Source organism: Nuphar pumila, chromosome 6 (genome assembly GCF_984573655.1).
Source record: "Nuphar pumila chromosome 6, dmNupPumi1.hap1.1, whole genome shotgun sequence".
NCBI classification, from domain to species: Eukaryota; Viridiplantae; Streptophyta; class Magnoliopsida; order Nymphaeales; family Nymphaeaceae; genus Nuphar; species Nuphar pumila.
The window spans coordinates 108,506,313-108,518,603 of record NC_143254.1 but is presented as its reverse complement, the minus strand read 5'-3'; the positions used below and the strand labels follow the sequence as shown (position 1 = coordinate 108,518,603).

The 12,291-nt window shown below is 37.2% G+C and overlaps 1 protein-coding gene across 1 annotated transcript; it reads left to right on the top strand.

Annotated features, from left to right (window-relative positions):
• Positions 1-1,801: 1,801 nt before the first annotated feature.
• On the top strand, positions 1,802-11,816 carry LOC149835624 (NDR1/HIN1-like protein 6). Its single transcript, XM_090009626.1, has 2 exons — positions 1,802-1,847; positions 11,314-11,816. Exons 1-2 carry the CDS (start codon positions 1,802-1,804, stop codon positions 11,814-11,816), a joined length of 549 nt encoding a protein of 182 aa, XP_089865752.1.
• Positions 11,817-12,291: the final 475 nt, after the last annotated feature.

The following is a 12,291-nucleotide window of genomic DNA, read 5'->3' as shown; positions in this document are numbered from 1 at the left end:
TGACTTGTGTACTTGCAGAATCAACGCTGCATCTTGTTCTGAGGCTTTGTAGTGGGATTATAGAGCCTTCTTTGATAGCTTTGGCTAGGAAATACAATAAGAAAAAGATGATATGCAGAAAGTAAGTTTTTCTTTTGTTATTGTGTCATTCAAAAATGTAGACAATGTATTGGGTTACTGTATGAAGACTATGAGCAACTATGCAAGTTTACAAAATATGATACTATTGGATGGTAATGTCTATGTTGGAGTTCTACATGATTTGTTAAAGAAGTCTGACCATGAATTTACAATGGCTTAATCTTGTCTTGGAGCCTCTTTATTAAAGAAACCTAAGAAACTGAGTTCCTATTCATTTTTTTTTGGTCCCATCTTCAAGGTCCAGCAAATGCAGTCTTTGATTTTATTTTCCATTTAATTAATTTTCAGTTTCTTCATGTTGTAAATAAATGTTTTTTTTCTAAAGTTGCACTAAAATTGTACAAAAACTTAATGGTCCAGGATGCACTAAAATTGTAAAAACAAATCACTGGGCAGCGCGAGGGGTGGGGCGGGGATGGCGACAGGGTGGGGCGGGTTCGGAGCGGGGCAAGGACGGGGATGGGGATAATTAGTTTGAGACGGGGCGGGGGTGGAGACCTTGTCCCTAGAGATCATGGGCTGGAATAGCTTAACTGAGAGCATGTGTTTTTCACATATATGGAGGTAAGCAAACAGAACGGTAGAGAGTGGCTTGGTCATGATGTTTATGACTTCATCCTTAATTGAAATATACCAAACTTTTAAATCACATTTGATCACTTTGTCTTGCACAAAATGAAGATTGATTTCAGTGTGTTTAGTTTTGTTGTGAAAAATCGGGTTTGTTGCACCATACATGGCTATGATATTATCACATCACAAGATTGAGGACTAAGTTTGAGGGATAGCAAGTTCACCAAATAACCATTGCAGCCAAGTAATTTTGACAATAGTTGCAGCAAAGGCATGGTAATCGGATTTGGTGCTAGAGTGAGAGATGATTGTTAGTTTGCCAGAGTACCATGAAATGAGATTAAGGCCAAGAAAGATAGTGTATCCTTCAGTGCATTTTCCATCAATAGGGCACTCTACCCAATCAGCATTTAAGAAGGTAGACAACTGAAAATTAGAGCCTTCCGTAGTAACAAACCATACGTTAATGTGTGCTGCCAAAATATGCTTGATAGCTGTCAATGAACACCATTCAGTTTGTGCACAAATTAGCAAACCTTTTTAACAACAAAGGCAATAACAGGGCTTGTTATGGTTATATTATTGTATGAAGTGTCATGTTGGGTTTTGCATCTTCAAATAAATGGCCTTCAAAATCTTTGGGAATTCCTCTGCATTTGGGTCTCACTAGAGAGACTCATTGGGCAAGTATTGAAGATCGGGTGTCAAGCAAACAGGAAAGTTGGTCGGCACATACTCCTTCCATTGCTGGAAGGGTTGTTTTAGTGCAGCATGTGCTTACTTTTATTCCTGTCCACCTGATGCAAATCTTGTCTATGCCCAAAGTTGTTGAGACAAGATTGGTTAGGCGTTACCAACGGGGGGGGGGGGCTCCGCTTGTCTGGCAGGAGCAATTAGTGCACGTCACCTTGTGTTGGGACGTTGCAAGTTTGAATCTCAATGGTATAGTTGTATAACTGGTAGGGTCTGCCTAACCCCAGCTTTCTCTGTCGAAAAAGAAAAAAAAGATTTAGTTAGGCGTTTTAAAAATTTCATTTGGAGAGGAAACAATGATCAAAGGAAGCCAACTCACATTCTCAAATGGGAGATGGCTGCCCCGAGGGAAATTGGTGGTCTAGAACTGAAGGACCCAGGTAAACTGAATCAAGCTTTCTTGATGAAGTGCTTATTGGTATTGTGCACAGAATACAAACCTTAGGTTAATGTTATGAAAGAGAAATATGAGCTTTTGGGCTGGCCATGGAGTTGGGAGCCGAACTCCAAATGGTTGAGCGGGATTGTAGAAAGGTTGGAGTAAACTTATTGATGATTTTCTCATTGATGTTAAGGTTGAACTTGGGAGGGAGAAAGTAACACAATTTTGGAAGGATGTTTGGCTCAGAGATTCTGCTATTATGAATTCCCACACTCGCCTTTATCAAGCTATTCGAGGCTTGAAGTCTAAAATTTCTCAATGCTGGTAAAATTGTGATGGATGGGAAGTGGTCTTACGTAGGAATCCATATCAAGAAAGTCTGGCAGAATGGCTTGATATCATGTCTGTTCTTGCTTCAAAATCACCTCAAGATTTGCATAGGTTATTTTGGAAGTTTGGTAAGCATGAAGATTTTTCTGTTTCTTCCTGCTACAGGTCACCATGTGTGTCATCAATGAATTGGTTGCCGATAAAAATCGTTATGGGGTCATAGGTTTCCCATTAAAGCTTATTTCATTAGATAGAATTCTTACGGACTCCAATCTTAAGCGAAGGGGGAATCAATTTCCTAGCTGGTGACCTCTTTGTGTATAGCAGCAGAAGAATCAACTCTTCACCTCGTTTGGGAGTGCCATGTTTTCAGTCCTTGCATACAGCCATGTGGTAAGACCTTCACTTGGCCTGGAATGAGGTCTCATAGTTTCGAGTTCTGCTTGTGGCTAAGCCGTTAAATGTCAGAGGTGGTAAGTGGAAATTTGTGTGGAGATGTTGTTACTCAATCTTTGGACCTTATCAGAGAAAATAGTGTTTTTATCACATATAAATGAGATAGAAATACTTCTTATACTGTTGTTATAGAGTAATGCACTGGTTCTGCCCCGTTTTCTCGTTCTACCCTGTTAGGCCCTTTCAAAAATTGTAGTTTTTGATATTTTTTCTCATATCTAATACTATAGATGTGATCTATAGGGTTTGTTTAGTGAGATTTAGTGAGAACCAGCTTTTGGTTCATTAGGTTTTTTCAGTGATCCAAAATCAATGGTTATGAAGGCATCAGTTTTTTTTGTGGTTCAAAAAATGCGTTTTTTTGTCGAAAAAACACGATCCAAGAGCCGATTCTCACTAAATCAAGCATGCTACACATCTAATGGTTTAGATCTATCATACTACGGTTTAACTTGCCATATTGGCCTTTGGTATTGACATGTACAACATTATTTTAATATTTTATTATATTTTAATTTTATTTCAATAAAAACTAATTTTAATGTTAAAATATTCAAAATAATTTTTTATTAATGAAAATAATTTAAAAAACATAAATTTTTAAATGAAAATCATTGTACTATCCTAAAAAATGGTACTTTTTTTTTGAAATATCTGGCAATTTGACAAAATCTGTCACATATTCAAATTTTTGATTCTTGATTTTTGAAGACATTTTTACCTCTTTACAAATACAATATGACCTTGGCAACTCTTGTGAATGTCCTCAAAATGTGAGGACCTTCATAAAAGAAGGCAATATATGGGGGACATTTGCAAATATAGTATGACCTTCACATCTATGAGTTGAGAATGTTCTCTTGCCTGTGTCATTTTTTTATGAGGATGTTCGCAAATGTGTGAGAACATTTGGGTGTGAATGTCAGGACATTTGCAAATGTGAATATTTAGTTAAATGATGTCGACATATTTTGGAAACCTTCTTTAATTAAGTACCCTCATATTTGCGAAAAAGTGATAGTTTATTCCATAGCTACATAAACGGAAATCATGCACGCTGACCATCTAATGGCTATTGGGCAAAAATATGCAAAAGCCCTTTAAAATGCAAAAAGGTTGCCTTAGCCACGCGTTTAAAGCATTGCTAAAGGTTACCATTCTGGTGGGACCTTTAATTGCGCTTCAAAATACCACTAAAAGTCCTTATGAGGATGCACCCATCATTTTTTCAATTGGTTTTAGCGATGTTTTGAAGCATCGTTAAAGGCAACATAATTGAGATCTTGAGTGGCACTCCAAAATCACCGCTAAAGGTTGAATGTCTTGACATTCATACATTATTTTCATGCAGATCTTGCGTGCTGAAGAGTTAACCTTATCAATCAGATGACATTTGCACATCAGAGTATAAGAACTTAAAACCATCTTTGCGAATGTGGTTACATATTTGTCATGCATTTGAAAAGTTAGCCTTATCAAATAGATGACATTCACACATCATAATGTGTGAACTTAAAATTATTGTGAGATCCACATAAAAATAACATACAAAGGTCTCCACATCTGCAAATATGTGACTACATTTGCAATTAAGGAGTTAACTTTATCAATTGGATGACATTCATACATCAAAATGTGCAAATCTAAAACCATATTTGTCAATGACATAATATTTGTGGATGCTTATAGGATCTTTTTATTGAAGGGTACTGCAAACTTCCTTTAATGTAGCTATATATCATGCAAACCTTAGCAGGTTCGCATGTGCGAAGGGAAAAAATATCTTTAAAAAGTTAAGAATCAATGATTTTGGATATGCAGAGGATTTTGTCAAATTACTAGATATTTCAAAAAAGCGTGCCATTGCATAAGAACAGTACGATCATTTTCTATTTTTCAAATGCATGCCGAACTTTACACCAAACTTTTCAAGGTTTTCAGTTACCCACCAAAGATTTTGCTTTGTTTAAGCAAACACCAGCACAATCAGTTATCATCCATAACCACAGTTAGTTAGTTATCTATTAAAATGACCATTTTATCCATAAAATGCATGTGATAAACTTTTTTCAAAAAAGAAATCCTAGATTATTAAGAAACTTACCCACATTTGGTGACACATTCTACATTTTATTTACCAACATTAGGGGTTGCAATCATGTCGGGTTGGCGGGTCGACCCGATGGGTTGGCGGGTCAACATACCTCAACCCGAATCCGACCCGTTTATTAAACAGGTCGGCTGTGGCAAACACGAACCCGGCCCATTTAATAAACGGGTAACCCGACACGACCCGCCAACCCATTTAATAAATGGGTTGGGTCGGGTAAACGGGTTCTCAGGTTCGCGGGTTGGGTTGGCGGGTTGACGGGTCGGGTTGGCGGGTTGACCCACCCACCTAACCCGTTTATTAAACGGGTCAGGCGGGTTGGCATACCTCTAACACGAACCCGACCCGTTTAATAAACGGGTTAGGCGGGTCAACCCGTTTATTAAACGGGTTCGTTTTTTCCAAACCCAAACCCGCCTAAGAGGCGGGTTGCCGGGCCGTGTTAGGTTTTGCCACCCCTAACCGACATCTCTCTCTCTCTCTCTCTCTCTCTCTCTCCAACATCTTTTTTCATTGCGATCTGGCCGCATCTGTAACACCTTTCCACATATTGACATTTTTCTTAAAATAAAACTGACATATTAACATGTTACTAAAAAACAATTTTCAACCAATGGAAAAAAATAATGAATTAAAGAAGCAAACATGGTAAATCATATAGGAAAAATAATTGTTTTGTATGATAAAAATGACACATTTCTAAAAATGTCCCACACTTTATCAAATTCATCAAAATGGGCAATTCTGCAAGTTTCTAAAATTTTTAGGACTTTTTTACCCTTTTCATGTGTTAACCTCACAATTTTTGCAACTCTCTTGCAATTTTTCTTAAAAATCTACACAATAGCCTCTATTCTCATATCTATATCTCAAGCAATCAACATTACAAACCCACATTTTTATAGTTGTTGGAAAGCTGAGACACAGATCTCAAACTTTTTCGTTTTGAGTTAGAACCAAAAACCCCTCTAGGGTTCTCATTTTTAAGATCCAAAACTGAAATAGAAAACTATTCTGCAAACTGCTACAACTGAATAGTCTATGTTTCAGAAGACATTGTTTTCAACCATTCATCAGATCGATGTGATCTTAGTAGCATTGAAAAGTTAACATCTTAATCTTCCTTTTGTTATTTTTTGTTTTCTCGAATTCTTGGCATAAGTGGCCAAAAAATATCATATGATCACCAGGATAGGCACATCTTCACCTGTTTATCTTCTATTTAAGGAATGTTCTCGGGGTTGTATTTCATCAACCGTTCATTATTTTTTAGTGAATAAAATATCATTGAAAAGATATTTTTGTCTAGAATCTTTGTTCTTTTTGTTTTTTTGATTCCTCTATTTTTTGGGTAAAAAAACAGTGACAAGATGAAGTACGACTAATGAAGTGTCGACGATGTGTGTTTCACCGAAAATGAAATGTTGTATTTAATGTGTAAGTAATTTTGCACGCTAAAAAGAAAATTTGCATCACCATATGCAAAACTTTATGAATTTCACAAACAATTCCAAAATTTCACAAACTTGTCAAGAATTTTGCAACCAACAATGCAAAACTCTTGAAGAACTTCAAAAGTAGTGTCACAATTTTTGTATTATAAATGTGAAAATTGTGAGGAATGTCACAACCCATATGATAAATTCAAAATTTATTAAAGGGTCAGAATTTTTGTACTATAAATGTGAAAATTGTGAAGAATTTCACAACCCCTGTGATAAATTCAGAATTTCTTAGAGGGTCACGATTTTATCTTTATTTTGAATTTGAAAGCAGTTTCTCAAAAATATTGATAAGAATGAGTTTTTAATACATTTTTTTGATGGATCATGCATAGAAATATATATATATATATATATAATGCAAAATTTATGCTTGATCACTTATGGTTTGGAAACTTTAAATCTTTATGTAACTCCTCAATTGTTTTAAACCTTAAATAAATTTTGTCTTCCATATTTTTTCACGTGTGAGAATTCTTAAAGTAATGACCCTAATCGAGTTGTGTTTATGGATGATTCTATACTGAGAGGCTAATATACACTACGCTTAGGTGGGTCATCTAGTATTTAGAACAATTGAAATGTGAATATAGACGAACTTGTTGGTATATTACTTTCGGAAATTATGCAATTTTTTATAATAAATAAGAAGTTTCAAATTTTCTAAAAAATTTGGGCTTGAGAAAGTTTTAAAAAGGTTAGATTTTTTAGGGATGTTACAGGCTCGACTCATTTATGAACATTTGTTTACGTTAGACTCATTTATATTCTCTGACAAGTTCGAGCAGAAACTGAGCTAAGTCAATCTAGTCATGATTTAATCGAGGTAGTTTTTTACGCTGACTAACGGAGAATCATTTGTTTGATAGGCGATGTTAGTGCAAGTCAGCATGTGTTGGGACATTGCAAGTTCAAAACCCAATGGTATGATGTGTAACTGGTAGGCGTTGGACTAACTCGAGCTTGCCTTTAAAAAAAACTCTCTCTCTGCGCCACTTCTGATGGGCTGGTTCTGTTTTGTGAGGAGGATCAATTTTGTGGCACTGCAAAAATTTCATGGTTCATGTTTTCATAATACATGTTAGCTTATCATGCTCTTTTCAAGATTAAAACATCAAGAGAAGGATCCCTCCATAGTTGCTTCTTTCTTCCACTCTTTGTTTTTCTGGAAGAATAATTTTTTCCCTTTCATTATAACCAGGTGTTTGTTCTGGGTTTCATTATAACAGAGTATTCTTAATATTTTGGGATCCGTTTCAGGTCTTGCACTTTTCTCCATATCTTAGGTTTTTCTTCCCTAACCTTAAAACTTTTTTCCGTTGTTTCTTCTATGTAATCTTTGGTGGCAATTTATTGGATTTCTCTTTTTGCCTTATTTCAACATTTAAACCTACTTTTGTGCAGGATACACAGGGTTTGAAAGCAAGGTTGTAGGAAGCCAAAGAAAAGAGATTAAGACTCCTAGCAGAATTTAGGTATTTACATACTTTCTCTATCATGCCTATTTGATTTTGTATCCATTGGAGTCTGAATTTGTGGATTTTGAGAGAGTTTATTCAATTTGACAGGTTTTTAGGTTGAAGGCACAAGGTCTTATCCAACTCATCACAGGCAAACACAAAAGAAAAGATCAACCAGCCTCAGAACTTCGAAGCACCAAGTGGAACCAACCGTTTGAGAAAGAATTACAAAGAAGAAAATGTCTCTTCTGGGTGAAATCTTTCTCTTTTAGACTTGAATCTGGCTTCTGAACCTGTAAATTCATTTATTCAATCTTTGTGAATTCTATAGCCAGAATTTATTTATTCATCTCTTACTGATTTCACTAATACATTTCTGGTCTCACTGATTTTTCTAATACATTTCCCTTATTGCTTAATTTATTTTCTTATGAAATAGCTTTTGCATATTCCTGAGCCTGTAATTCATGACAAGTTGTAATGAATTTAATCATCAAATATAATCAACTATCTCTCATTGGTTTTGGCTGATGCTTTTGTTCTCGTCCATGAACTTCATGTTGCATTTGATATTCTTATGATATTTTGTTGTTTATTCACTAGCAATTCATAATTGGAATCACGGTCAGCTTTTAGTCTCTCATGGTTTCCAAGGAAAACCCAAGATTAAATTGCTTCTTAGGTCTGGAAAAGTTTTATTTTTAGATGAGAAATGTAAGAAATAAAATTCTGGTGCTCCTTGTGTGTGTTTTGCTTATTTTCTAATGTTTGATTACAATATCAAACTGCAACTCTTGGAAGAATAAAGTACATATTTCTTCTTTTCAGTAGTTCTCTTTTAATTTCATATGTGAATTTGTGAAGTTCTACAAATTCATAAATTTTGTTGTATGAGCTCTGTTGATTGCTGAATCTGTTATCTTCTTAGTGACTGACTTAACAAACATAAATTTAAATATTTCTACGCACTAAATTTTCTGGCTATTTGATGCAAATCCAAGACAGGATTCACAAGAATCTACTGTCTACCAAACTACAATCTACTCCTAATGTATGAAACGCTAGGAATCTACTGTTATTCCTTCTTCATCTTGTATGTGTGTTTTGATGTCAAGTTTTGATGTCAAGTTTTGATTTCTCTTGCAAAGCTTTTTATTCATTGGTGTAGTTAGCATTCTGTTGTTTGTTGTAGATGTAAGATAGTGGGGAAATTCAGGTTGTATGGGAGCCTTTGAGGTTGGATAAGAAGGCGAAGATGGGCATGATTGAGAGTGATCGATCGATGAATGATTTGAAGCTATCCATCTTCAGAGGGATCGGTAATGGAATAGGTAGCTATCCAAATTTTGGGATCTAACCTCTACTGATGATTCTATGCTCAGAGAGAGAGAGAGAGATTTATGCTTGAGAAATGTTGGGCATTTTAGGTGGGTCATCTACATCTTTTGTTTATTGAAACCAATGTGGTTTAGTTCTACCAAATTTGCAGTGAGGAGATTGATCTGCAAGTGCTTGTAAAATTGGTTTTACCACACACACACACACACACACACACACACACACACAGAGAGAGAGAGAGAGAGAGAGAGAGAGAGATTGGTCTTTAACCAAATAAAATTGCTCCAAGAATTGGTTATACCAGTTTTGCATATGCAGGTGCTCAAGAACGAAATTGGTCTTTAACCAAATAGAAATTGCCCACTAGGGATCCATCTGGGTTGGCCTAATGCTTTCAAGTTGAAAGAAGTCAAAGAGTTTGATATCTGCGGTGTGCATCGTTTGCAGCAAATAGAAAAATATCTCCAGCGTGTAGGGGGAAGTACTCAAGGAGTTTTACACTTACACTGGGGACACCGACTCAGGTACATGGTTAACCTGACACCAACTTCATGTACATGGTTTATGGTGGTGGAGGCTGGTTGTGATGGTCTGATTGGCTGCTACCTGTGTGTGCGTCGTGCAAGCGCTTGTATGTGCATGCACAACTAACATTTTCATTTACATAAAGATAGTAACACAGTTTCGGCCTTTGATGACTGAAATTTGAGCAATCTACAATCTATATTACATTGTCCAACCGAGTCTCCAAAAATTAATGTGATTAGGGTCAACTTATAAAGTGCTGCCTTGTTGGTTTTAGATCAAAAACTGATGTGGCAAAAATTCATGATTTTAGATATAATTTTGTAATTAGATTCATATCCGAGTAAAAAAATATAATAAACTTCTTAAAACATGTAAAATGATGGACGGATCGGGTCATATAATCCAAAATAAAGTAATTTGACCCATTGTCCATGACTGTTCAAATTGTCTGCAAGTAGTCATCAAACAAGAAGCATTTGAAACATAGCATCTAAGTACGGTCGAAACAAACGTTGAACTCGTAACAGTTGTTACACAACAAAAAAAACAATGTTTTGTTCCATCTTTTTTGTTCATTTTGTGCAACCGTAGACAAACCATCAAACATACCCTTAAGTGTGGGTTTTCAGTTACGTCAAATCCACCAAGAGACCACCGTTAGGTTCATTGGTTTTAGCACCTCATTATGTGGACCAACATTCTGAGTAATTATAGAACAAAGTTAAACCCGGAATGTTAATTATCTTGACTTCCTCGGGTTCCCCTATTATAGTTAAAAGCTTTTGAGCCAGAGGTGAAAACGGGTCAGATTTGGTATTGATCATATCAGATACGAATCTAGATCTAAATCAAATCAAAGGAGGTTAGATCTAGAATGCATGTGGTAATACTGGATCCGAGAAAATATATAACAAAACAAGTTATTTATATATAAAAATTGCATTTGGGTTGGATTTTGATTCAGATCAAATCTATATCTGACTTAAAATATTGATCTGAATCTGATTGAATAGATCTAAATTTGAAAGTAATCTAATTTAATAAATCAAAATTCCATCTGAATCCACATTTAAATTTTACTTAAAGAATTCATATCCGAAAAGCATGTTAGATTCGGATTGAATATCTGATTCATTTTCAGCCATACTTTGAGCGGATACATACACATCGCTGAGGGGAGACTAGCAAAACCTATCAGTTGTGTGGCCCAACAACAAATGGTGGGTGATAAGGTGCAACGACAACATTTAGGGTATGTTTGATGGCTCATCCCGTGCGTCACACAGGACAAAAATGATGTTCAGAACATTTTTAATAAACATTGGATGCGGCAAATGGTGTTTCGCTCATCTGCTGCGTTTATTAACGTATGCTATTTTTTATTCACCTCCCTGTTACAAAAAGAACAGGAACAGAGGGAACAAAGTAAAAAAAAAATACCATGACGTGGGCATCCCTCTCTCTCTTGCTCGACTCTCTCTGGAGGAGCAAAAGCCAGCATCCCAACAGGTCGATGAACGATTGGGTTTACCCAGTGTCCCGACCGACCGGAGCTGCTCCAACAGATGGAGTGGCCAGTGCCACTGGAGGCGCTGGCGGTGCCACCTACATGAAGTCTCAGCTCTACAGCATGACTCGGCCGGCGTACCGACCATAACCCAAATCGGCATCGCTCGAAGCGGCGGTGCTGCTGCCTCTGCTTCATCTGGACCTACATCATCGTGCTCTTCCTCCTCCTAGCCCTCATTGTCTTCAGCGCAGTGTTGTGGGTGCTATTCTGCGTTCCGCAGCGGCCGAACTTCTCTATATCGGCCCTCCAGATCTCCACCCTTAACATCACCGGCGGTTCACGACTCAACTCTCTCATCTCTGTTGTCGTTGATGCCCGAAACCCCAACAAGAAGGCTGAGTTCTTCTACGATGACATCTTCGTGTTGACTGACTCGGGTGGGGTCTCGCTCGGATCAAGGTCATTCTCGGGTTTTGTGCACGCTGCAAATAACACAACGACAGTGTCGACGATCCTATCAACAAAGGGCAAGACAGTCGACTCATTTGGGGCGACCACGCTAGCGACGGATCTGAAAAAGAACAATGTGCCGTTGGCGATCCAGATGGAGACGAAGGTGAGGGCCAGGCTTGGGGCATTGCGGAGTGACAGGGTGCGGATCAGGATCTTGTGCGACAACTTCTCCCTCGATGTCTGCAAGGCTAAGGTCGCCTCTCCAGTGGAAAATGCGTGATCAAGATCCGGATTAAGGTGCTCAGATGGGAATTATGATTTTGCTAAGGTCCCCTTGAGTTTCCTCAGTCTCCCCTTCCTCTCTGGCGTCTTAATGGGAAACGCCATTGCCGAGCTCTGCATAAGCCTGGCCATCGCCTTTGGAGCAAAATAACCATATTTTGGGCAAAAATCTAATTCAAAATTCATACTCAGGGCAAAAATTCATAAATTTAGACATAATTTTGGATCCATATCCGAACAAAAAACCATAATAAACCCGTTAAAACATGTAAAATGGTGGACAAATCGTGTCATATGATCCAAAACTAAATAATTCGACCCATTATCCATGACTGTTCAAATGGCATCCACATCGCCATCAAACAATGGACATTTGGAACATACCATTTGAGTACGGTCCAAACAAACGTTGGACTTGGAACAGTTGTATCTATCTTTTTTGTTCATTTCTTTCAACCCTAGACAGGGCATCA

Excerpts from the sequence above, each read along its gene's own strand:
- LOC149835624 (XM_090009626.1), top strand. The coding sequence starts at position 1,802 with ATGGCTGCCCCGAGGGAAATTGGTGGTCTAGAACTGAAGGACCCAG. Across the intron at positions 1,848-11,313 it reads TCTAGAACTGAAGGACCCAG|CCCTCATTGTCTTCAGCGCA; the intron begins GTAAACTGAATC and ends TCCTCCTCCTAG.